Source organism: Strix uralensis, chromosome 4 (genome assembly GCF_047716275.1).
Source record: "Strix uralensis isolate ZFMK-TIS-50842 chromosome 4, bStrUra1, whole genome shotgun sequence".
Classification (NCBI taxonomy): Eukaryota; Metazoa; Chordata; class Aves; order Strigiformes; family Strigidae; genus Strix; species Strix uralensis.
The window spans coordinates 95,186,186-95,213,555 of NC_133975.1; the positions used below are offsets into that span (position 1 = coordinate 95,186,186).

The window sequence follows — 27,370 nt, forward strand, 5'->3', positions numbered from 1 at the left end:
AAGTCACAATGAATCTTAGGCTGCCTAAGAGGGAGGGATAACAGAAGCTCTTCAGCTGTGTTGGTGTGGTGGGTTGACCCTGGCTGGATGCCAGGGGCCCACCAAAGCCGCTCTATCACTCCCCTCCTCGGCTGGACAGAGGAGAGAAAATATAACAAAAGGCTTGTGGGTCGAGATAAGGAGAGGGAGAGAGCATTCACCAGTTACCATCATGAGCAAACCAGACTCAACTTGGGAAAATTTAACTTAATTTATTGCTAAAAAAATCAGAGTAGGATAATGAGAAATAAACCAAATCTTAAAACACCTTCCTCCCACCCCTCCCTTCTTCCCAGGCTTCACTTTACTCCTGAATTCTCTACCTCCTGCGGGGAATGGGGGTTGTGGTCAGTTCATGACCCGTTGTCTCTGCTGCTCCTTCCTCCTCATGGGGAGGACTCCTCACACTCTTCCCCTGCTCCAGTGTGGGTCCTTCCCACGGGAGACAGTCCTCCACAAACTGCTCCAGCATGGGTCCCTGCACTCAATCACCAGATACACTACCAGGCAGGAGGGGGAAGCTCTGGTTGCCCCCACACCAGCTAGCTTCCAGCACACCTTCACCCATCTTCCCTAGATGGAGGCTCCAGCACAGCTGCTTTCTGCAGAGGCAGAGCCAGCTGATCCTAGTCTAAAAAAACCTTCGCGGGTGAACTGGCAGGCAGTTAAGCCCTGATTTTAAACTCAAAGCCTCCAAATTGACATTGCTGGCTAGGCTTTTTTTTTCTTTATAAAGTGAGATTTGGAAAGTTTACCAGCCTACTTGGGGGGTCACAGTATTTGAGGTTCAACAATGTGTATATGCTAGGAGGCATCTGTGGGTGGTGATGCTTCCCTGCCCTCAAGCTAGAGGCAGAAGACCGACCTTTGGTAGGCTTAGTAAGGAACAGGCAGGCTAATAGCCTGAGGAAGAGATCAAGGAGGGAGTAACAGGAAGAATTAATGCTCCCCTCCCCCAGCGATTTCTTTCAGCATGTAAATGCCAGTCTGTTAACTGCTCTTAATTTTTGCCAGAAAGGATACTTTCCTGCCCACCAGCTGAGGAGGACTTCTTCAGTCGTTTTCAATTGATGTGCCATTGTATCCCAGAAATCTCTGCCAGCTCCTGTCTGTCTAGAAGCACCCAGGAATCCATGCAAAGAACAGGGGTATGTATGTCGGGGGGGACCAACCCAGTGAGAGACAGAGGCAGGGAACAGGCAAGAAAGGATTGGAGGCTCTTTTTCGATGGGAAGTAAGGGGGAATAAAAACAGGCTGAAACACTTGTTTCAAAGTGGATTTTATTCCAGCGTTAAACAGATTCTGGCACATGCTTTCTTCAAGAAAAGGGAAAACAAATCTAGGCTCCACATAAATTACATCTGGCAAAGTGCAACTTACAAGTGAGTGGGGAAAATATTTTGAAATTGATTTCTGTACAACAGTAGTTTCAGCTCCTCTTAAATAAACCCCCATTGGTTCACAGCACACAAAATTACATTGGATGATCTGATACAGTAACAGCTTTCTTAAAAGGTATTACCAATGCAAATGATCTGTCTTGACAGTCTAGGGGGCTGTTTAAAGTAAACAGGAAAACAAGGGCGAGCAGAACAGCTGCTTGTTCTGACTGCTAAAGAAACAAATCACTGGGCCAAATTTGAGGGCTCAGTCAGTTTGCTTTCAGAAACCCCACTGGAGTTCTGTTTCAAAACATGGCACTGCATAGACCTTGGGGGAAAAAAGCACAAATAACATCGTTCCTCTTTCCCTTCAGTGCAAGGAAAGTGTGCTAATAATGAGTTTGGACAAGACTTTGCTTATTCTGAGGAGAAGTTTAGTTTGCCCACACTTGAAAGCAGCCTTTTGTTATGCACCTCTTTATAAGAAATTGCTCAAATCCACTGGAGACCAATGGCTTCCAGATGATGTGGGGGGAGGTCTGCATTGGGCCTACAGGAAGGTCCTGAGAGCAGTGCTTTAGCTGGCAGCGGAGTAAGCAGTGGGGAGGTGACCTCAGGACAACATGTCCAAACCAGGTAGAGTTAGGGCTCTGGTAACCCCTAACTCCAGGAACAATTTAAGTTATTGACCTCTAGCATATGCCCATCTTTTCCCTTTCCTCTGCCTGGCCAGGGCACCTGAAGAAGGAGAGTGTCCAATCTTCAGCTGCCCCAGCTCACAGCCCCAAACAGGTGCCAGTTCCCACTCTGCCAGGTGGTGAGCAGTAGGAACAGAGGCACAAATCAACACCTCTAGTCCAGGTACCTCTGCTCTGGGAGTGGTCGGTAACCTCCAACATCAGAGCCAAGCACAAAGTCAAGGGCAGTAGCCAGCGTGCTGACAAGAGCCCTCTGAAGCAGGGCTGGCCCAGAGCTTGAAGACTGTATATAAGCAGAGCTTCTGTGGTCTGCAGCAGTCAGGAGAAGTGTTTGTAGAGGAGCTGGGTCCTAGTCCCAGTAAAGTTATGAAGAAGGAACTGCAAGAAAGCTGCACACACACAGTGGGAGCAAGGAGGAAGGAAGCAGTACCTGGTGGAGGAGTGAACGTGCTGTTAGCTGCAACCCTTAAGCTGCTGGAGAGTGAAATGGGGGAAGCTCAGATGGTCCACTTAGGATGCATTTTGATGAAAATACATAATCCTTTAGCACTTTGTTACATACAGTATCTGCTCAATGGCCTTTCATCTGTCTTTGTATCAACTTTTTTGAAGCGAGATGTGAGAACTTGACTGTTCCTGTCTCCTACTGCCTAATGATGCTGTTCTGGAAGTAGCATCTCCTGCATATTCTTGTTTAAAAAAGCAATTGCTAGTAGGACGGCATCTCTTCTCCCGATGGGCCTGTCCGCCCTGCCCTTTTTGTTTTCCTAGGCTATTTTCTTTCCTTCTCTGCTCTTTCCTGGCCTCAGCAGTTCAGGCCCAAAGCATCTCTATACGGGAAAAGAGAAACCTCTGCAGAGTCAGTGCTCCCATTCCCACATAGAAGAGTGGCTGCACCATGCTGTAAGCTTGGGACCAAAGGGAAATGCCTCCTGAGTTGTCACAGTGCGGGCAGATCATTCATCTGGTTAATCATAGTGTTGAGATGGTGAGCTGATGTCAAAGTGAAGGAGGAAACAGGAAAAGAGCTCCTGCCACATGACTGATTTAATTTTTTTAATAAAAGAACCAAGAACAGAAAACAAATTGTTCAGTTCTAACACAAGCACTTGTGAGCACATGCAACCTAATGAAGAACAGTATCTGTTCTTTCGTCAACTATCTGGGCTAATACCAAGCTAGGATAAAGAATTAAAAAGGGATGCAAACATGATCAAAAGCAGCCAGCTGTTCAGAATCCAAATGAACATCCTGTTTCTTCTATACCAGATCAGAAAGGATCCAGGCAAGCAATTGTCTACTGAAGGTGGCCTCACCATCTGGTTGCCCTGCCAGGCTCTTGGAAATGAGGGTTGGTTTACAAAATCTAGCTCCAAGAGGAAAAGTTAACAGATCTAGTAGGAAAAAGTAAGGTTGTGGTGATTTTTTTTTTTTTTTAAATTTGAATAGGTAAGCTTCCCCTGGCAGGTCTGAAAACTCACATTAAGCTACAGCTGACTGGTAACTGGGAGCAGGACTGGGATGCTAGTTAGAGACACTAGCTGTCTCTGGTATTTCCAGAACACAAAGGAGAGATCTCTCAGGGCAGGCCTGTACACTGTGGCAGCATCTGGGCAGGCAGCAGTTTCAGCTTTACCAACTAAACTCCCCAAGGTGCCCACTGGGAGGAGAGCTGGGTGTTGCAAGTGGAGCAGCCCCAGGCCTTGTCACCTTCTCTTTCTGAGAGAGAGGGGGAAAAGTGACTAAACAGACTGGGTGGCTTGTCATGTCAGGCTGTGTTCACAAGGGCCATGCAGAGCTGAAGAGCCAACGAGAGGGCTGTGCTCCTGCCCAGCCAGCTGCAGGAAGCCTGCAATGACCTAGGGACCGTCCCCTTTCGCCTCTCGCAGCGGGGAACTGGGTGGGCTCCTGCCAGAGGCCTGAGCCAAGTGCAGTGGCACTGTCAGTGTGCACTGCCCACACAGCTCTGTGCATCACATTCGGTGTGGGGTGCAGCGGGCATGGTCTGGTAGCACCAGGAAGAGCAGCCAGAGAACGGTCCCAGCTTCCCTGGCATCCCAAAGTGTCAGCACCCATCTCTGACCAGTTCCACAGGAGTGTGGTACCCTGAACGCAGGTCCAGCTGGGCTGCCTGCAGGCTTGGATCACTCATGGAGGCAGGGCTGGCCTTCCACCCGTAAAAAACTGGAAGCAAGAATTCAACAGGGAATAAGCCCCAGAATAATCCCTGGTTATGCTGCTAAAATAGACTGTCCCTTTTCCAGCTCTCTTGTCAGCACTGTGCCAACCTCAGCCCATTTGGCTGTAGGGCAGCTACTGGGAGCAGAGGAAGGAACGGGCCCACCACAAACAGGTTACAAACCTGCCCCAGGGTCTGCTTGTTCCTTCCCAGCCCCTCCACTCATCATGATGACTCTTCTTCTGGCCAGTCCTCACTGAGAGACACACATGCATAAATGATGCACGATGTTAGAGCGAAAAGCCAGGGAAGACAAAGAGCTACCAATGTTTGTAGAAGCATCATCTAAGCTGTTGGACTGAAGGTCATGGACTGTGGATGCAGAGAAAGGAACAGATGGGAAGAGCTGCAAGGCAGTTCTGGTCACTGCGAGTATTGGGCTGGGTCTTCCCCCTCTCTGGGTGTAGCTGTGCATGGACATCAGCCACAAAAGAGAACTTAAGACAACAGATGGGAAGATTTCAACAACTCTCCTCATCCCTCTCTCACCCCCAGCTTCTTCTCTGAAAAGCTCAAAAACACCAAGTGCTCAGCTGAAATGGTGGCTTTCTGATGGGCACAATGAAAACATTTAGGGTCAGACATACAAAATCATTCCTCCCTTCCCAATCCCTCTCTGTTCCCAAAGTCTCATGCACAAAGAAACAAGGAGATCTCTGTGCTACCATCATGTTGCTTGCAGCAGCTCCCACTGTTGGCCAGGTACACCTGCTTGGCAAGGGTTGGTCACCACTCTCCCAGTCTGGTTTTCCAGGCAGAGACCGCTGATAAAGTGTTGAATGAAACTCCCTTTCATCTTCCACTTCTGTGAGAAGACAGAGAAGAAACACGTTGTTACTTCCATTCCACCACGGAACTGTTACTTCCAAGCTGAAGGAGAAAGTTTGAGCGTAAACATCAAGTAAACCCCAGCAACTGGGGAGCCTGAAAATCTGGGTATGGGCAGCATCTCCAAAGCACTGTTTTCCTGTATTAGCGATATCTGGAGTATGAATTTAGCTGAGTTCTAGGGCTAGTTATTCAGAAGCACCTAGAAGGCAAACAACACAAAAATCAGCAAGTAGTGGCATTTTCAAGAACATATATTCACAATTTCCCTGCCATTCTTTGTCCTGCACCTCTAGGCACTTGGATACCTGTCAAAACCTGAAACCCTCGTACGGTTTCTTTCCAATCCATAGAAAGCAAAGTATTGAAATCTTTCCCAACATGGAAAGCAATCTATCCACAGAAAGCAAAAAATCACACTTCTTGCTGCTTGACTAGATTATATCTATCTCTCCTCCATGTCCCCTCATCTCTTCTCTCATCAAATCCAAGATTTTGATCAGCACTACCCTGAAAGCTCTTTATAGCTCTGCACCCTTCTCAGCTGGCTCTTCTTCATAATCTTATTTGCCCTGCCAACATTTCAGTTTATAAGTGTTCATTTGACAGCTTCTCAGTACATATTGCTCTGCTTTCTGCAGTGCCGTCCTCTGGGTCTGCTCCCCTCAGAGCACATCCAAGAGGTTCCACACGCAACCCTTTCCTGAAGGTCCTCTTTGGTTGTGCTGCTTTCCAGGAAACAAAACATATGTCTTAACCTTGAATTGCAAATTCTGCTGGGAAAGGGTTGTACCTTCCATGTCTGCTGTAAAGAACTGGGACCATTGTGGCTGATAGTAAAGAGAAAAAAAGCAGAAATTAGTCTGTGGACTTGGGATCTCCCAGGTGAGGCTTGTGTCATTTCCCTCCAGCGGGACACAGCTGAGATCAGCAGGTTATTGGATTGAGTGCTCCAGGCTCCAGGGATTTTCCCATCACTCTTTTCAGTCGCACAGATGACCCAGTCAGAATCAGGGTCTGGGTGCTGTCAGTAAACAGCTTAGGAATATTATGAGGATGTTTCGGCTAACCCATGAGACATGAAGAGAAAGAAGCAGTTTAACAACACTGATGGACCTCAAAGCTGTTGCAGAAATGATATGCAAAGGGAATAAAAAAATTCCTGCAATATCCGGACAATGTCAAAACCTACCAATACTTTTAATTCTTGGGTAACACAGCAAACAGATTGCCACATGCCATGTGGTTTAAGACATCCATTTATGTTCACATATTGCTGGCAGCTCTCCTCCAAATCTGTGTGCTGGTTATGTTTCTTGGAGGGCAGGGCAGTTGTAAAGCCCAGAGTAATCTGTTGCTCCTGTATCACATATTCCTTCAAGACTAAACACCAGAGGCAGAATCACTTTGCCAGCACTGCTAGTCCTGTCTGACAGGATACCACTAAAGAAGAGCTGTTTGTGCAGCAGGAAGAAGCTGGTTTTAATAGGCAAGGGGGCAGAGGAATGTAGTGATGATTGAGAGTAAGATACAATGCAGTCTGTGCACTGCAATGCCCTCATCAGCTGCTGCAGCCCACTGCCTACACGGGTCCCAGAGCCAACTGGCTCTCATCTGGCAGAAGTCTCCCTACAAAGAGCTGAGAAAGAGTTAACACTGAAAGCAGCAATAAAATGATAGAGTGGAAAGCAGGTCTTCTCTCCTGGAAAGGAGCACACTGTGTCTAGCTGGTGTGATCTCTGCTTCCCAGGGTCACAGACACCTCAGTGAAGAGCCTCCTGACCTTCTTCAAAGCACACCTACTGTGAAAAGGGAAATTCCTCCTTGCCCTCCACCCTCCCCCTGCCTCTCTGTACTTGTGATGTCCCAGTCTCCCCCTTTGCCTTGTGTGCTAAGAGAATGCCTGCCAGCCCTCTCTCCCACACACCCCATAGCTCACCAGAAGACCCTGTTGTAAAGGAGTATGCTGTTATGAGATTTGAGATGGAGAATGTGAGAAACGCTCAGTAACAACATTCTTTCCCTTACAGAGAACAAGGGCAAATACCAAGAGACACTGATTTTCTTCTCCCCCCTAGCCGTTCAGGAGAAAACTAGCACCACAGGGAGACTCGCTCATGTCATTTCTCCAGATCAGAGACCTGCTGCTGTGTCATCTCTCCATGCCAAGCAGGTACCCACTGTGATGTCGGTAGGGAGTCTACAGCAACAGACACAGCAAGACACCAGCACTCACCAGAGCACATTTTCTGCTGCTAACAAACTATACCAAATCAATCAGCTTCTCAGTGAATCACACCACTGGAAAGCCCAGCATTTCAAGTCACCCCAGATCCATATGTTCAAAAGAAGGTGGGGTAAGGATGGGGAAGGGGAAGGAGGGACATTGAGAAGGTGACAGAGAGTTGAATATAAGGCTCATCCGGGCTGCAGGGAGGTGCCATGTATGGAGCTATTATAAAGCATGCTGACACTAAAAGCCAAAGTAGGGCTTCTCATCTCACACGGAAGCATTATTTTCAGAATGATGGATTCTACCCTTTCTGGTCAGAAACTGTGCTTTGCTGCCCTCTGTGAGACACCAGAGCAACTCTCCTGACTTCACCTGAACTTTTCACAAGACGCCCCTGACTGCCAGACCACAGGATTACCAAGGACAGTCCAACACCTAGCCCTATTTCAGACCCTTGAGGAAGGTAGGCAGTAGGAACGGGTGAAAACTGGAGACAGGATGCTCATCTCTCACCATCAGCAACTTAGTTGGGCAACTTAGTCTAAACTAGTCACCTGGTGACATAGAGGGTCCAAGGTACAAGCACCTCCTGGGAGGGCCAAGCTTTCTCCACAGAGCATAAGGGGAGCCTGGACAGCTAACTTTTAAATGACAGTTATGATGCCCATCTTTAGGAAAAACAGACAGAGCTGACACCTCCTGCATACACAGCCAAACTTTACAGGGAGTCCTCTTCTCCTTCACCCAGACATTATGACTGGCCTGTACTTGAAAGGAAAAGTTTTGGAAGATATAAGCATTGCACAGTCTGAAAAACTTTGCCTTGAAAATCCACCTTGGTCTTCCTTTCTTGTGCAGATGGAGGTAACACAGTTTACTGGTCACAGCAGGTTTGGAGTGGAAATGGAAAAAAAAAGAATCCATATTTTCTTTGAAATATTGTGTCTTGATCCTCTTCCCCAATGTCAACCAAAAATTTCCCCACTTTTTTTTTAAAGTGCTCTCTCCACCTTTATTATCTATCATTGCAAAGTACTTTGAGGTAGCTGGATAGAAGCACTCCATGTGCAATTACTAAGAGAAAAGTCAAGAAATAGCCAGTCCTCTTCTACTCAATATATACAAGAGCTGAAGATATTTACACTAGTGTAATTTTTCAGGGTAATCAAAAGTTTTATTTTAACCCCAGCAATCCAATCAGCCCAGGGTTTCTCTCAAGATCCTAACAATAGCCTTGTAAACCTGAAAACATAGTGGAGTTGGCCAAGCTCAGGAAACACAGCTGAAAAGAGCAGATTTTGTTGATTAGGACTGAGATGTTTCAGACAGAAATCTATGGAGAGCTGATAACTGGAATAGCCAAGGATGCTGCAAGTAATAATTGAATGTATTTGCAGAGCCATGGGCAGCCAGAAGCTGGTGTTGAAGGTGACAAGCACTAAATTTTAAATATATGAGTGGACAGAGTGTGACGGAAAATCTCACACCAGCATCCAGCAAGTACTGTCTCCCTTTGAACACTTAAATTTGTAAAACTAAGAATCACAACTGAGAGAAACTCTTGTCTCCTGAAAATTGCTTTCAAGTTATGGCATACTGCCAGTATTGTTTTACCTACTTAATGTCATGAAGATGCTGAGTCAGGTCCTTCCAGAACAGAGAGGTTTTCACTCCTCTTTGATGACAGTCTGTATAAAGTTGCATTTGTCTGCACTTCAGGTAATATGATACACTGAGAAGCAAGGTGGGAAAAATTTCCCAATCACATCCTAAGGCACACAGAACTTCAAATACCATTTGCCTCACAAGAAAACTTGGTGTCCTCATTTTCAGGCTGGGGTCACATTCCTTCAGCACATTTTAATGAAATATGGCTGTTTAATAGGATTTCTCAGCATGCTTCTTGTTCTGTTGGGAAATACTGTGCCAATGTTTCTCATTTTCATTCTCTTGTTTTAGTGTCTGACTCTCACTTTGCCTTCTATTTGTCCTCACTATAATACAAATTAAAACACCACTCCCACCATCAGTCAGAGCCAAACCCAAAGCTAAAGGCAATAATTTATTGTGCATTCAACTAAAAAATGCTATTCTCCAAATAACATTATGGATAACATCCATCTGGTTTGAAATCTAGTTCTGATTATGCAGAATAGCTCTTGGCTGGTCTTCTGCTAGCAGTGCCAGCTGTTGCTGTTGAATGATCAACGGGATCATGGTGCCAAATAGATTTTGTTCCTGGCTCCTTTCAATCCAAGGGAGAATATTCTGACAGAACCAAAAACCTTCTAAATTTTTACTATTGTCTCATATCCTCCTACTTGCAAAGTCCTAGACTTATTTTGAGGTAATACTCTAGACACAGCTCATAATACTGTAAGGCCTCCACTGGAGAATTACGTATATGTTAGGTGGACTGTTGCTAGTACTCAAATAACAACAAAATTGTCTGCCCTGTGGATACGCTTAATGCACAACAGCTGTGTAGCATGGGCACATATTCAGTATGTCTGACAGCAGAAAGCAACTTTAGGAGCTGTATGGTGCTGTTATAAAGTTCTAACCAATCTAATCTGGTGACACTAAAAACTGAAGCCATCACGTGCCCCATCTTTTGTCAGAAATCTTGTTTTTGCACCAATCAGACACAGACATGAAATTTAGATCCAGAAAAGCCCAAACATCTTCCACCACAGACCTCTGATGACATTGACACCAGAGATGTTCAAAGCTGGGCTTTCATCATGCCACCATCTCCTCTTAGGATATTGTATGTGCAACACATGTTGCCCAGGCTCACCCTCTTCCATTCAGATCACCTCCTCAGGGCTCTCACTTGTCACCTCCACCTCTCTGGAGTAGCTCAACTTCCCTTCCTCCACTCCCACTCAGCTCCTGTGACTTGCTGAGAAGCCACTTGAACTGAGGAGCGGCTACACCCACGCATAGTTTGAAAACACTGTTCTCCCCCCAAGCACTCACACTCTGGGTTGTGAGTACCCATGGGGAGACAGGCAAGTTGTAGGGCAACCGAGGGAATTTGTTCCCTCCAGCTTTGCTCTTTCATTTCACACTTTAAAGTTTCTACAGCAGTGACTGTCTCCTTGAAACTCAACCCCCCAGATATCAGAAAGACAGAGAATGGGATAGTTTGCAAAGATGACAGACTTCTAGCTAATTAAAATCCAGTGTCAGTTTTAACAACAATTACTGTTGTGTTTATGGCAGGAAGGCACCATTACAACATTCCCCAAGAACAGAACAAACTTGAGCATTGCAAGTAGAACTGGCTTTATAGGTAGAAAACTGAAATGTGAGTTTGGGGCTTCCAAAAAAACCCCTAGCATTTCAGAGCATTTCAACCCAAATTAGATTAAAAATTCAAATGCACTTCCACTGCTTCATCCCCACCTCATCCCTTCAGCCACAAGGTGGTTTAGAATGACAGCTGTGATTCAAATCAGTCTCTAATTATTTGAAATGCTTAAACAAAATCCTTGCTTACAGTCAGTTGGCTAAATCCTCTGCTAGGTCAAGTCCTTGATTTAAGTGCAGTTTGTTCACACAAGGTAATGGAAAACAACATCTCACATCCTTAAGTGTGAGTGCATGTCTTCATAATGACCCTATATATAATCCACACATCAAGGGTCAATAAATCCCATGCCAGCAGCAGAACGAGCCTGCTTGTGTTAGTGTGGATTAATCTCTCTTCCAGCTAATAGGGCTTGGACTCCACCCCTCTTCAGGGGACCCGTGTCCTTCCATGACAGGAGAGGCAGGGAAAGACGGCTGATTTTGGCAGCTGCTAGAGTCCTCTCTGCTGCCAGGGAGGAAAATGCTGCAAGGCACCTATGGGGGAGCTAAGTGACCTAATTACACAGCAAGGGGGTGAGTGATTACCAACAAGAAAAAGGAGCAGGCAAGCACAGCCCACCTGGGATATCCTTGCAAGGCTAATCTGAACTCAGTTTTCCCAGTATATTCACCGTCACAACTCTTCAAGACATTTCTGCATTAACCAACCCTCCAGAGGAAAGTCTACGTAGGCTGTCCATAAATGGGCAAGACTGGATTTCAGTGCTTTCTTTCAGGAAGAACTAATTTCAGAGACTTGTATAGCATTAAAAAGGTACTGACAAAAGAGGATGCTGCCGAGGACTGGTAGCAAGCTGAGCCGTCTCCTACCTTTGGGCTATCAAAACAATAGATGTTTTAGAAAACACAGAGCGAGCATAGCCTTAGATGACAGAAAATTTGTTCTCACTTGGTGTACAGGGAAGCACAGGAACTAGGGATGAAACAAGTCCAGCCCACCCTCTGCCAGTGCTGCACTGTCACCTGTTGTGTTTTGCCCAGTTCTGATAAAAAGACACATCACATCTCTGTGAGGGCACGCTGGCCATCACAGAGGCCATATCTTACCTGGTGTTGTAAGGCAAAATGATTTAAGTGTCCTGACAGATCAGGGATGCAAATCTTGGAAAGAGCAGAAGAGTCAAAGCTGCATTTTGTTGGGAACACTGCATTTTCTTAGAAACACTGCTGCTGTGTATTTTTCCTCAGGGAGCAGTTTGGGTGGAACATACGGTGCTTTATGTCAGTCAGTATTTCTCAAATGAGTTGCACTCACTCAGTTTTAAATGTCTGTTCACATGTCCAAAGACAGCACAAAGAACACAGTTCTCTCACTTCTAAGTAAGTAAACAAATGATAGCACACACCGCCCTTCCCTTGCGTACCTCAAAGCATTTGCTGCTTATCTACCCCTCTCTGATGCTGTGCTCCATCCATGCACCAATCCGGCTGAACATAAATGTATCCAAGGAGTGAGGTCGGGGTGCTACTGAGCTGGAGCTACCCATGCTGCTGAGGGCTGAGGCAGAGCACCCACACACTAGTGTGGTCTGTGCTCCCTGCTTTGGTCACAGGCTATCTCATACATCCAAGCTTATGAAACACAGCAGAAAGGGAGATGCAGAAGATGGAAGGGACTTTTATACACTTTGATAGTAATAGGTTTGCCCCTGCAGACTGCACTGATGTAGGAACACTGGTATGTGGCAATGAAGGGATTAAAAACAGGTGCACAGTTACCTACCTGTCTGCCATCTTTTTGATTGCAGGCTTCCAGTGTGATTTGAGAGCCGGTAGAAAAGGAGGTAATGGAAAGACACTTGTCCTGCTGTCTAATTAAAGGGTCACTGAATACCCACTCCTTTGGCATAAGAAAAATAAAGGTTCCATTAGGATCATAATGGTGATCAGATGAGGGGGAAAGAGTTTTTTCTATCAGATATTTCAAAAACCTGTATCCTTTGTTCAGCACTTACCAAAGGCTCCCTAGGAAGACTATGGCAGAAGTCTTCACCTGATCAGAACTTTATGCTCAGGCTTGGTGCATCATGACTACTTCAAAGTCTGCAGCTGGCTCCCCTGACCATCTGAGCTGTCTGATTAACCTTGGATCCCATGTAACTCCCCGCCCTGCAGCCTTACAGACTCAGGCCTACAAAGCAGGGAGAAACCCAAGCCCTGATTTACACGACATGCAACCGCTTCTGCATATTTTACATAGCAAACATGTTCTGTAACAGGTATCTGGGACCTACAGATTGTCAAGTGAAGCAGAACACATGCAAGAATATCCACGGGCTAGCAGGTATCACCAGCACACATAAAGTACAAGCCTCTTCATCCTTCCCTCCTCTCACTAGATGGATACCCAACCCAATCAACTATTATTTTCATACTTTCCCCAAGGAAGAAATACAAAATGCAGTAAAGATTTCAAACGGTAATGACATGGAACAATGAGTCAGATTAAATGACATGTTGAATGCTGGCTGCAAACTAGTTTCCAACAGTTAACAGATGTGAATATGTATTTTCTGGCATAAAATATCCTACTGTGACCCTTAACTTTCTCAAGCTGCTTCCCTGCTGCTTTTGGTCACCAAACTAAGAGTCCAAGTGCAGTCTTCAGCTCGTATAAACCGGCACAGCTCCACTGCAGTTAGAAGAGCTGCACCAAATTACTGCAGCTGGGGTCTTGGCTATTTAAACTCTATTTGGGCTTTATACTGAAACTGTAAAACAGCACAATTCAAGCCATCTGCAGCTACAGCTGAACTGGCAGAACAAGGAATGTTCGTGATGCTGGGAAAATCTCTTACCCGTGTGCCAGGGTACTAGCCAAGCACACCCCAGGACCGGTTCTCATGGGTTGGACGATGAAGCAGAGCACACCCAAGCAACGGTCTGAGTGGGAACAGCTACATGACTCAAACCCTGGTCACACATCTACTGCACAGACTAGTCACACCCCTGAGATTTCAAGTGCTACCTGTTGCCTCTGAGTGATGAAAACCTTCCTACTCTATGCCTGACTGCTGGGCCTGTTGAGCCAACAGAGCTCTGAGAGATGGGCACAGCTTCTTTTTCTGCTTACTATTAAAATCACTAACAGGGTCAAATTCTTCCTTCATTCACCTCTGTACAAACCCACCAAGGTAAGAGATGCCTTTTCATTCTCTGGTAATGAGAAGAGCAGAAGTAGGAGCAAAGCACCAAACTGAAGCCTGCCTTACCTGAGTGACAGGTGGATTGTTCACTGTCCCTTTACAGTTTCCCATGCCAGCCAACGTATTCCCTGTGGTATCCTGTGCCCAAGACTCCAGGCAGTTTCCTCCTTGTTTAATTATTCCTGGAATCAACTCCTTTTCAGGAATCCTTGAAGTAAAATGACAGTTGTATGGCAAGTCATACACAGAAATGCCCAAAGCACTTCACATTTATAAGGGCATAACTGGCCCCTGACTGAAACACAGTCCCCTTTATTTGACAGAAAATGAACAATATCATGCTATCCACTGGAAATGTCTGGAGGAGGCAAAAGTCAAGGGAGAACTTGGTCAGAGGGCTAGTACCCTTTTGTTTCAGAAGGCATAACAGGATCTTTAGGTATACCTCAAGCAGTTTAGTGTGATGTCTCTTCTGAAAGAGGCCAATGACAGTAAAAAGCCTTATCCTGCTTCTGCCTCCCTCTTTTCCAGAGTCTTCCCCCCAGTGCTAGCACATATTCACTGTCTCACTGGTAGCAATACAGGAAAGATCTGTCAAGCCCAGACTACAGCTAGATGTTTTAGCCTCGATCCATGTTAGCTACAGACTTTGCTTGACTAAGATGTAAAGATGTGTTGCCAGGGTCTGTTAGCTAGCAAGTGCTAACGACACAGCTCTACCCAGGCTACCTCCCAGCAGAGCAATGACACAACACTGCTGCATCCTGACCTGGGGCAGGGGAAGCCACAGGCACAGCTGGTTCTGGCATTCACCGGGGCTTTCTCTGAACCACCCACACCTCTGCACTGAGGCTGTCCAGTTCTACTTGTCTCAACCACCTCCAGGCAGAGCATCCAACAGGCAATGACCAAGCCATAACTGGGAGGGATGTAGTGCTCTGGCACATGTTTGCATCCCACACCTCTGAAAACACCACTGTTGCACATCTCTGAGGGACAGCTGTGTGGGGCAGAGCAGAGGGCTCCCAGAGGCATGAGCAACAAACCTTTTGCAGAGTGGTTGTGATGACACAAGCCAGGAAATCACAGGAGGTTTCTCACCAAAAAGAAGAACTGAGGAAAACCTCTTCCAAGCATAAGTGTCCCTTTTGTCTGCTGCCACCAAGGCTCAGCATCTCATTGTGACCCACCTCCCAGATCCTTCAGAGATTTCTACAAGCGGAGAACTGACTCACTTGAGCTCGGGGTAGACGTTCTCCAGATACCACTGGAAGGATTTACAGTTCAGTTTGCGTCGCTGCTCCACTCGGTCTGCAACACTGGAAACACAGGCAGGTTGTTGAGGATAAGGTAGTGAACAGGAGGGAGGGGAACAATGAAGATTGGCCAGGAGGTTTGAGGGAGACTATACGACTTTTTCCCATTACTCATTCTCCCACGTAGTTGTTGTTGGGTTCAGAGCACTAGCAGTGACCTGAGATGAAAAGGAGGAGAGAGGCAAGTGGGAGGAAATAGAAAAGGAAGACATAAACACCTTCAGAGAGCAATTCTTGCATTTCCTTTGGCTCGGAACGATGGCAGGGCCCAGGTCCTACAGTGTTTTATAATACATTGCAATAAAACTACTGTAGGACTGGGAAAGCGTTTCTGCCTCTGGGTACCCCTGTAGAGGCATACCATGAAACCTGCACAACGATCAGCTCCTGAAAAGGCCTAGAAAGTGTTTGTGCTGAGGCATATACAAACAGTTAATCTGTGTATGCTAGAGCACATCTCTAGCTCATGGCAGCAGCTCTAGGCTCACGCTGGGTTTCAGACCTAAAGAATATAATTATTTGCTCTTAAGAAGCTTTGGAAAGGGGAGGAGTATAAGGGGAAATTATCATCAACTGTCTGTTGCAGCAGTACCTCCACTGCTGATTTGCTTGGCTTTAGCTGGCTGAAGAAGGGGACCTCCCTCATGCAGTCCCACTGAGCAGTGACACTACAGAACTCTCCTCTTCAAGCTATAACACTACATTTGTGTGTTGGGAAGGACTTTCAACTGTACCCATGCTCCTTGCCATCCTCAGCCCACAGAGGCCACTGCACTGCCCATTCCTCAGAAAAATGTCCTTGGATCCTATATTCATATTGAAATTGTGGGGAAGGAGGGCCCATTTTAGGCCCAGTTGACAGTGGTGGTGTCAGAGGCATTTGCATTCCAAAATCTAGATCTAATGCAGGTTCACAAGGCTGTTACTATAGGTCAAGAAACTGCCTGAAATCAAATCCTACAGCCCTGCTCCAGCTCTTATTTAGCCAATGCTGCCAATAAAGCCACTAGGAAGTCTGTGTGAACAAGAACTGCAGGTTTTGGCCCTAAAACACATGAGCAATATGTCCATGTCCAATATGCAATAGTCCAGTTTTCTTCACAAGCAGCAGGGTTACTTGCTATTTGGCCCCAGCCCAGCTGCTGCAGTCAGCTCAAGGACAGATAAATTAGATAGACAAAGCTATTTGTTCAAAAATATGTAATGCATCATGATAATAAAGCACAATGTACAACAAAAAAAGTGTGTGTGGGTCAGACCAAACCTGCTTGTCATCAAGTAAGCAGAAGATGCATCATTGCCCAGTGCACATAGCCACACATTTGAGATACAACATTTGCCAAGTCCTTACGCTGATACAACTTGTTCACAGGCAGATATAACCCACAGATATACACCATTCCTGGGATTTTTTATGTTTATTTGGGAGTCATAGGGGTTTGCTAGCACAGAGCACAAGCTTTCCCCTCATCCCATGTTTTGCTGTCCATCGCTGATTTCTGGGTCACAAAGAACGCTTAAGCCCATAACAACAAATACCATGTGGTCGGGAGACAGCTTTAGCAGAGGTGCTGTTAGGAGTACAATTCTGCACAGAAGTGGGCTCAGCAGGTGCTGGAGATGAGTCACAACCAGACCGTGTTTCTAAATGAGATGTCTCACCATTGGCCACGCTCTCTCCTGCCCTATAAACCAGGCAAACCACCCACTCACTCATCAGGAAAGAGGAGAGTGCACCAAGTGCAACCTGCCCCATGCACCAGGTAGCCCTGGGATTCTGCATCCACACAGAAACTTTGGATCAAGCTCTAGCAACTGCATAGCTCACACTTCCAGAGCAGCTGCATGCTGTGTTAGAAAATATTGTTATCTATCTGCTTAAAATGTCTGGCCTTTTAATTTGTTACAGATCCCTTTGGCCTTCTGCTAACAAATTATTTATGCAGGGTTACTGGGGGAAAAATAAAGTGAATTAGAAGCAACCCTTGTTAGCCTGACACTCAAGCTGCAACTTCCCTGGCAAGCCAGCCATTCAGAGCATCTCTGTTTCCCACACTTAGCCCCAGAGAAGATCCAAAAACTATTTCTTGCTAGCAAGGGGCTTACCAGAGCTCTCCTACCAAGCTCCGGGGGCATCTTACCTTCCAAACGACTTCCCAATGGCAGATGGCCGGGCCTCATAGTAGTACTGCTTGTATTCATCCATCCACACCTCTGCTGTGCGCTTGGTGTTCCTGCATGGGGATGAGGAGATGCTTTGCTGATGCTGCTGGAGAACCTGCCCTCCCAGCAAGCAGGCACTGGGTGGGCAGATCCAAGGCCTGTCTGCCAGGAGGGAGTGGGGGACAGTCCCAAACATGAAACACAGTGGGCACTATCGATGGATATTGATTAAGTCTACAAAGCCTTGCAAGGATGCTTCAGTTCAGAAGTTAAAATTTTAACAGCCATAGCTAACCATGATTTTTTCACACATGCTCCCTCTGCAGAGACACCTGGACTGACTGTCACCATCACCCTACTTTATGGTATCACTTTCCTCAGATTAGAATAAAGCCATGGAATAATTCAGCTTGGAAAGCACCTCTAGGTATCACCTGGTCCAACCTCCCGTCCATAGCAGACTACCTTCAGGTTAGGTCATGTTGTTCGGGGTCTTGTCTGGTCGAGTTTTGAAATCTCCAAGGATGAAGATTTCACCACCTCTCTGGGGCCCTGTGCCAGTGCTTAACCGCTCTCATTGTGAAGCACTTTGTCTCATCTTTTTTCTCTTCCTATCTGTCCTGCAGTGGAAATTGTCCTTAGGGCTTGCCTCAGAGCACATACAGCTCAGTAGGACCTTTGGACTCAAAAGCAGCTCAGAGACAACAGAGATGACTAAGGACTGCTGATACACAGGCACATGTCATGGGGCAGTACCCACAAATGGCCAGAGTCTCTCTCTGGGGTATCACTCCCCCTCTCCATTGCAGACTGAGGAAGAACAAGACAGACTAATACAAACAACAGAGAAGGGAACAGGTTTTGTTCACAGAAAACAGCAACTCATCCTTCCCTTGAGAACAGATGCTTAGCCACAAGCTGTTCTCTGTCATCAGGCAGAAAGACAACAAAGAATTCAGGCTTATTTAGACATGTCCAACATCAAGGTGACCTGGCTGCTACCAGGAACTACCCAACACCTACTTGATATAAGTCAGTGCATTGCCCTCGGGGAAGTCATAGGGATGGCGTTTCCTGAACACATGTCCCACTCGACTGCAGGGAACGATCTCCAAGCTGCCACCACACATCCACACTCGGAAAGAGAGCTCTGGAAGAGACCCCAAGTGTCATACAGCTGCATGTAGATCAGCAGCATTTCCAAGAAGGGCAACTTCAGCAGTGTGCCTGAAAACCTTGCCCCTCTGCTCTAGATGTATTGCTTGCAAAAGCAAAACTAGGAAAAGCAATGCCATGGTGCGAGTGGAAAAACTGTCCTCCCTGGAGGAGGCAAACCTTTTGGCTCAGAGACTTCCTAGCCTTCTCCAGTCCTGCTCTTCTCTTCGGTCCCCCAAGCATTTCAGTGAGACAACTTTCCCTTTGACCAGGTCCTTGTGGTTGCTGTCAGGATGGCATTTGGCAACAGACTGAGATCACCCCCACACCCACCTTATCTCGGACTTCTGTAACTCTCCAGCCCTGCACATGGATGGAATTAAAAAATAATTCACCATGTAAAGCAAATCATGTGAGGAAGAAAGGGAGTTTAGGAGACAAGGAGAAAGAAGAGAACAAGATGAGGGCACAGGAAGTGAGTCAATGTCTAAAGCAGAGTCCTTTCTCTCATACCTCCATGTTATCCACACTACAATATCTTGTTGTTCTTGCTCTGCTTGGCTCTGTCAATAAAAAAAAAAAAAAAAACAAAACCCCCAAAAAAGTGGATAACTGGGTTACAGTTTGTCACCCGTTGCCTCTGCTGGGGGAGCTAATGAGTGCAGAAATCAGTCTAATAGCGTGTCTATAAAAACATGGAGAGAACCCTGCTACTTGAAGAAATCCAGCTGGTCCTGAAGCTAAATTCAACATTTTGTTAAAGGATTAGAAGGACATGGAGCTTTGATGTACAGGAGCTTATTTGCATCACAGAAGAGATGTGACCTCGCTCAAGCCTACGGGTCTGTCCTCGCAAGTTTAATCACTGCCACACCGGAGGGGTTTTTCACTTGCATTTCATTTGGCAATGAGAAGAGAAGAAGGAAGAAGGAAAATGAAAATTAGCTGGGTAGTTTGGTAGTCCTAACCAAAAGGGTTTCAGATTGTGTAGAGTGATTACTTCAAAACCTTTACTTAATTGGGATCTCCCTTGAATTATGGGGCTCTGATATTTAGAAATTAAAAAGAAATTCTGTATCCAGATCTAATGGCTGTTTCAAAGCATGTACACACACTAACATCTTCCCAACCTTCATCTTTCTCATAGCTTTCCTCTCTAGCTCCTGGGAAAGGTTGTTTTAAACAGTGTGTTTTTTGGGGGGAAGATGGTGTATTTAATCTAGCTTCTAAGTAAAAAAACCCATTTTATTAGACTGTATTTTGTGGCATTTCTTACTAGCTCTTGTCTCTCCTTGACTTTTTCCTAGAGCTTATTATTTGCACTTTTCAACAGGGAGTTTCAGCTCTGAACAGAGGAAGGGCTGTAAAAACTAAAGAAAAGGCCAAGACATCAGTTTCTGTCTGGTGGTGTGTCCAGCTGGCATTTGCTCTCCTGGAATGAGGTTCTGACTCACTCTGGCCTATAACAAAAACAAAACTCTCAATCTAGCATGTGTAACTTAAAGTGATGTCCGTTTCCCAAGAGAGGATTCCTCATGCCATATTGGTATCTTAAACACACAGACAGACTGCATGTCCAGGTTTGTAAATGACAGAGTTCTTTAAAGAAGGGACAAAAGAATGCAGATTTTGGGTACAGAAGAGAAAATGGAGATCAAACATAGCTTATTAAGGACTTTCATCCATCCTCTGATAGAAAGCATAGGAGAACTTTTTACTGTGTATTTTCCAGGACATGATCTAGTCCATATGCGTTTTAAATGACTTAATCACTGTGGTTTTTCCCATCACAGTGGAAAAAAAAGGGTTTACCAGCTCACATCCAGCTGGAAGAGTATTTAGGCAGCGGGTAATTGCTGCCTGATCATTTCTGTGTACCTGCTGTGTGTGTAGAGCTTGTCTGGCTCTGTGCCCTTCCCATACCTTCTCTTATCCTTTTTCCTCACAGGAAAAAAGTTTCAACAAAGTTTATTAAAAATGGCCTTCGTGGGCAAGGAATGGCCCATCTCACCCACCCAAATTAGTGAGAACCACTCTCCCACCTCATCTGCAAATGGTGACCTTATCCAAACAGTTTCTTTCCACTCAAAATTGTAGTAAAAGTAGTGTTTCAGAACATTTTTCCTTGATCACAAAATCTAATTTTCAGTAAAGTGTGGAAAACATTTTTAAAGAGGGTAAATTAACCATTCTGAATACTTCAAGGAAAATCAATACTTTTTGTTGTCAAATACAGGTTGGTTTCTACCCCTCTGCCATGCAACAGCACAGGTTCAGTGTAGAAGCCACTGGTTGATTTGTTGCCTCACATTATGCTGAAGACCTGAACAAATGTTAGCTTCGAAAAAGAAAGTAGCCTTTTTTTTTTAAAAATACCTTTCCATTGCCCTCATCACTGTTTTGGCTCAGGGACAGGCCCTATTAAACAGAACATTGTGCACTTAGCTTTGCCCTCTTAAGTGAGGAGTGGAGGTGCAGGATAGGAGACAAGTGATGGGAGACAACGAATTTACAGGGAAACCACACAACAAGGCAAAATTGGCAAGCCCTGTACACCTGGCCCAGTCCCACACAGCCACTGCCAGGCTTTTCAAGGGCAATTTGAAGGAGAAAGAATGAAGCAGTTCTGTGGAGGTTTCGATCAGCTCTATGTGCAAGAAGGGCTGTGGGTGTGCAGGTAATTCACTGCCACTTACGGCACAGAGCTCTGCTTAACACCAAGCCACTGACATACATGCCAAACAACAACACTGGGCTCCCAGGTAGGCAGAAGCAGACAACCAAGAGCCTAAAGAAATAGTCTTTCTCCATCTCAGGGGTTTACAGTTGTTACACAGTTGCAGCTCAGAGGCTGGCAGGATGGCCATGTGGCTGGCTCTGGAGCTGGAGCAGGGCTAGTGACAGCAAGGAGCTGACTTTGGCTGTGCAGAGGAGTCTGAGGGACACAGGTGAGGGGATCTTCATGCCTGGGTAAAGGCTGCCTGTTACTTCTGCCTGCTGTGCTTAGCTGATGCTACTAGCACTGCTGAGATCACAATGCCAGCCCCATTTAATATCTCTCTTTAATATCATGAATATCATCAAACTGAAGCAAGACCCTGGAAAACAGAGAACAAAAGCACTCATTATTAAATATTTTGTTTTTAAAAAAGTGGTACCTTGATATTCTGTTATTAGCCAAAAATATTTACTGGTTTCAGAAAGCATTTCAGAAAGAGGCAGCTCTCCCAGCTGTGTTTAGAGAAACAAAAGTTTCCTCTTCCTGACTATTTATTTCTTTCTAATCAGTCCTCCAGGTGCTAGAAAACACAATATAAATTCTTCTTTAAAGGGTTTTATTTACAAATCTGTGACAATTATGGAAGCTGCAGAAACAGAATAGTTTTATGGCAGTGTTAGCTACAGAGAAGTCTATTAAAGTTGACTGCAAAACAGAGTAAGGCTTTTATCTCTTCAGCTCCACCTGCATGGTTTCTAAATGAATGCCCCAAATACTAGTCTCTGTGAACCTCTTTTCAGTACTCTTCTTCTTTTTGTCACTGACACCTGGCGACATTGCAGCATCCCTTGACATTGGGCAAAGAGAGATGTCTGGAATATCTGTGCCACCACTAAATGCAAGGAGATGGGTTTAAGTACCATGGCCTATAAGATAACAGCACTTGAGTGGACACACTACCCTGGGCCTCTGAATTCCTCAGATGTTTGTGATGCCCTAGTCTACTTCTAAATGTTTGCATTCTGAATCTATTTGTACCCAAATTCCACTTACAAAGAGGCTTGGTTTATTAGGAAAAATATTCTTCTGACCTATCAAGATGGGAGAGCATCTCAGACTTATCTGGGAAAGAGGTAGAAGTATAAGAAAAGAGAGGAGTGACTGTCCACTTCAGAGCTGGGGCAACACAGACTGTCATGTGAAGGACTGGAGGAATAGTCTCCACAAACAAGCAACAATTTAAATATCAGGAAGTTCCTCTTTCTTACTTGTACTGTGGAAGCACCTGTACAATAGGGCATATGCCTGTAAAAAAGTGATAGCCCTGATCACTAAAAACATCCATTTACTTTTGGACAAAGCTGACAGCAATACAGTTCTGACTGACATGGGGATTACCTGACCATGTCTTTAGCCTTACATTGACATGCAGATCACATCTCTCAAAAGGAGAGTTCTGGTAGGCAACAAAGACTGGGAAGTGGTTCTGCATTAGTGTGTCATTCCCCTGAAACATCCTAAACTTACCAAAATTTTCTCCTCCCCAGATGTCCATTTGAGTATCATATTTTCCCAGGTGGTTAAACCAGGACTTGTCAATCACGAAGATGCCTCCTGCTATGACGGGGGTTCTGGAAAAGAAAACACAAGCCCACACAAAATAATCACACATATATGTAGCAACACCATCTTCATTTTAGAGGAGGGACAACTTGTCCATGCCTAACAAGTCGTATCTCTTTTAAAAGAGAAAAATAGCAGAGCTGGGACATGAACCTGCATCAGGATTCTAAAAATCCCCCTCCCTAGATCCTCCTCCTGCCTTTCTTAGATGGTCCTGAAAGCACTACATGAGTAATGCTGTGTCTTTTGCATTTATACAAATATGCAGAGTGTGAAGGAATGACAGGGGCACTGTCTGATGACTGTGTTCACCAACTAGACATGGAGTGAGAGGCACTGCTGCATGTACTGCTCTGATGTTGGCAAGCTGGTTGCTTCTGGACTACAAAACAGAGGCTCACAAATTACACAGAGGGATTGAATGATACTTTTATGTTACAATCAGGAGCTGTGTGCCTATACAGGCAAGCACTGTGACTTTTTATGTGAGGATTTGTCACATTCTACATTCCTCAGAGTCGTGTATGCAATCAGCGAGGCTGGCAATAACCGTTCCAGCCAACAGAGTCTGTTTTGTCCATGGACATGCATATTTAGGAGGGGAGGATAATTCTGTGCCCAAATTACTAGGCAAGATTCAGCTCCCAGGTCTGCTTTACACTTGCTGGGTGACTGTTCAGCTGCTTCATTCTTTAATTCTTCACCTGAAAGATGGAGGTAATTAAAAGGCCCCAAAGGGATTTCTGAGGCAGAGTATTGAGTAAGGGAGACCACAAAAAAATATATAGAAGAAGAGGTGGCTCATAGAGTTGGCATGCTTACAAGCTTATGATAGTATATAACTGCTATTCTTACAATATTCAGAGAGTAATACTCTCAGAATTAGGGTATAGACTTCAATGCATTCAGAAAATAACATGAAGAGTTTGTCATCAGCAAGTGAACACTGTGGCATTTTCTCCTCAGCAAGGCAGTCCTTGCCATACAGGTGACATCTTAGTAAAGGCATTTGGAGGACTGTACACAATCCATCACAGACAGCTACCTTATAGACTGAGTCGGGTCTGTTCTGGACATCTTCTGCTCTATAGGAATCTGTTCCCACTTAAAGTGAAGGCTCCAGTCAAACCCTGAGAAGGAAAAAAACACATCAAATAGGTTTTGTTACTGGTTTTCTAGGAGCTCCAGTGATAGTCTCCACTTGTACATCACAGGCTATCCCTGCTTTCCTTCCCTGACCTTCCTCACAGTCTACCCAAAATGGCAAGAGTCTATCCTAATGTAGAAGTCAGCTTCTGTCTTGGCATCCTCCTCCTTTAGCATTACAGATTGAGAAGAGGCTCAATTCCACTCTACATCTTCAGGAGAGTGTTGTCAGTTTGAAATGTAATTGCATTTTGGCCAGTCTGTCTTACACTTCCCTGTCTGCCAAAGTCATGAGGCTTTAATCAAAGGACTTTGTGGGATGTGATGTATTCTGGGAACAAAGGCCTGCAGATCATCGTAACCATCACCTCTTTCAAGACTACCATTTATTTATAGCTGGCCTGTGGTGGATAGTTGAGCACAGCAGTCACTAACATTATACCATTGTTAAGGGTAGCCACAGGATGGGTAGCCTTTGGCAGGCAAGCAGTAAGACAGTCAACCCGAGCCATAGAAGAGGGAGAAGAACACCAGGCACTGTGGGTGACCACAGGAACAGCTGCAGAGAGTTCAGCTGGGAGAAGAGAGGTGAAAATGTTATTTTAGAAGACGCCATGAGATAGCCTGGCAGATCGGAACAGCAATTGGAAGTGCCTGTCAGACTCTAGTGCACATGTAATATAGGGAGCACATGGTGATATGTTTAATCAGTTAACTAAGCCCTGAAATTGCAAAATGTTATGACAGTGATGCAAGCTCAAGAGGAAAACACTAGTTGGGCTTTGTTTTAACTCTGCAAAAGATCTGACTTTGCAAGTTGCAAGAAAAAGAGGACAGAGAACCCATCAGGAAAGATCATCAGTCTGTTTTCTTGGAAAGCTGAAGAGAACATCAATTATCTTTCATGCATCATCCCTCAGGCCTAACTTATGCAAGACATTCATTATACCCACCTCCCCTCAGATCTGCTGATGCTGCCAGGTAGGCAAAATTATCCAGGCTGATAACATCAATGATGGGACTCACCACTCGGGTATAATCCTGAGGGAGAGAGAGAATGGGAAAAAAAAAAGGAGTCAGGCTTTTCTTGAGTGTCTGGCAAAGCTGCCAGAGATCAGAAAACAAAGCTGTACATGTAAATATTTGTCTGGCCTCTCCAGTACAGTTCTGGTAGCTGTGGTCACTACATCCAAACATGAGGATGGTTGGTACGAGCCAGCAGCACGCCATGGATGTGAGGAATGGAGTCTGGGACCCCAACACCCAGGAGTGCCGCTAAAAAACAGCTCTTTATTTCCTGCCCACGTCACAGGGTGTGAATCACTGTCCCAAAGGTTCTGGGCTTGCTTTTGATATCTACTGATAGCATACCTTCTGCTTAGACATCCTTGAACTAACTCATTATCATCAGCCTAGAAATCATCAACCCCTTAATAAAGCATCTTCCTAACAAGTACTACCAATCAAGACACCACACTTAAGAATCATAGTGCAAACTGAAAAAAAATTATAGTATTAAGATACTGGGGGTACATTATTGGCATTAAGGTGTATAGATATTTATAGTTTTCCTTTGAAATCCTTTTAGTAAGTAGAAGTTGAGATTACATCAATTTTTCACATCATCAGACAGGGCATTAAAGACAGTTTTGTGATAGCTGAAATACATGATGAAACAGAGCTGGTAATGCCAGAAACAGCATCTTGTTATCATACAGCTGCCAGCCTCCATGCTTTTCCTATCAAACCTTCATTTTGTGCCTTGCAATAGTTCCTCCTGCTGTAGCACACTTGGCCAGAATGGCACATCCTAGGTGAGAGTTATCATTCATATTTATTGCCCTCCATGCTGTGATGGCTGCACAACAGGAATACGTCTGCCCAGCCTGAGCCCCAGCACCCACCAGGCAGCCTGGTGCTCCAGCCGCTGCTCCAACCAGTCAGCGCTAGGACTGGGTAGGGCAAGATTGAAATCTGAACTAGGATGCAAATCAGAAATGTAGGAAGTAGGTCAGAAATAGGCTGACTTGAAATCTGCTCACTAAATAATACTGGAGTCAGCACCCAAGCTTTTGCAATGTAGACCCTTTCCTGAAGAAACTAGTGAGGTCCTTTCTGCTGAGGGATCCCTATGCTGCTGCTGCTGCAGCTTGACTTAAAAGTAAAGTAGTAAAGTAAACATTTATGAGCTTCTGAGATGGAAGATTTATTGAGCAGGAATAAAAAGCAGAAGCTTTTAAGTCATCAATCCTGAAGTTTCACCTTCTTCCGCTCCTTCCTATTAAGGCAACCAGACACGAATACAAGGCAGCATTAGAGTCTCCACCCCTTCTCCTGGGGCCCGTTACTCCATGGGATTCTCCTTTCAGAGGAGGGGATCAATCCCAGCCATTTGCAAGCATGGCTGTGACTTCTCCCATTACCTCTCCCATTTGCTCTTACAGGGGAGCTGTATGTCTCCCCTCCAGCCCTACAGTGCAGTCAGGGTGACAGCTGCTAATATTCTTGTCTCATTTTCACTCTACCAGCCTCACATCAATGCTTTGCCCAGTGAACCAGGAAAGGGACATCCCTGAACTCACAGGCAGCTCTGTGCTAGGAAGCTGCCTGCATACAGGTGGTGTGCAGGCTGACAGCTCAGCAGGAGCATCAATGGAAGGAAAATTTTGGCAGTGACAAGGCAGAGGAGAGGGTCCAGCAGCAAAAAGGGAGGTGGCAATCATGGAAAAGTTGCACAGTGTGTGCTGACAGAGTGGCTATCCTGGGTACAGGTGGACAGGGCTAGGAAGCACAGCACTTGCAGAAGGCATGAGGTCCAAGTTGGTGGTTCAAGTGTTCACCATTGCATCCCATCACTCAGCACCTCCTGCACTGCCACAGTGGCAGGAGAACATAGAAGCCCATCAGGGACCTCTTGCCCATCTAGCTCAGGCTGCACCTTCCTCTGTAACAGCCCACCTGAGAAGAGGAGTACCTGGGCAGGCTTTGTCCTCACCAGCAGAAGACAGGCCAGCCCCACCCATCCCAGAGGGGGACATGGTGCTCACCTGTTTCACTCTCTGAAGCATTGGCTGTAGCCACTCGCTGTTGACTTCACAGTGACTGTCCAAGAAGGTGAGGATGTCAGCTGTAGCCACCTCAGCACCTCGTACCCGAGAACGAATGAGCCCTACAATGAGGAAAGAACAGCAGAGGAGCAGGAAAGTTAAGAAGGGAAACAGCTGAGCCTCCTTCAGAAAAAATACTTTGCTTGGCCATTACAGGGGAAGGGCAGGTGGTTCTCCTGTATCACACCCCCATCAGG

At 45.6% G+C, this 27,370-nt stretch overlaps 1 protein-coding gene across 5 annotated transcripts in view; it reads right to left on the reverse strand.

Annotated features, from left to right (window-relative positions):
• Positions 1-1,301: 1,301 nt before the first annotated feature.
• Positions 1,302-27,370, reverse strand: part of GALNT16 (polypeptide N-acetylgalactosaminyltransferase 16) — a 96,856-nt gene continuing 70,787 nt past the window's right edge. For all 5 annotated transcript variants that reach the window (XM_074868028.1, XM_074868031.1, XM_074868030.1 and 2 more), the window contains 10 exons: positions 27,114-27,235; positions 25,020-25,107; positions 23,966-24,050; positions 22,825-22,928; positions 18,447-18,573; positions 17,402-17,494; positions 15,180-15,263; positions 14,011-14,152; positions 12,522-12,638; positions 1,302-5,164 (listed from right to left, as the gene is read on the reverse strand). In XM_074868028.1, the coding sequence (XP_074724129.1) occupies positions 5,027-5,164; positions 12,522-12,638; positions 14,011-14,152; positions 15,180-15,263; positions 17,402-17,494; positions 18,447-18,573; positions 22,825-22,928; positions 23,966-24,050; positions 25,020-25,107; positions 27,114-27,235 (1,100 nt within the window). In that variant the 3' untranslated portion in view covers positions 1,302-5,026. The remainder of the gene's footprint in view (positions 5,165-12,521; positions 12,639-14,010; positions 14,153-15,179; positions 15,264-17,401; positions 17,495-18,446; positions 18,574-22,824; positions 22,929-23,965; positions 24,051-25,019; positions 25,108-27,113; positions 27,236-27,370) is intronic.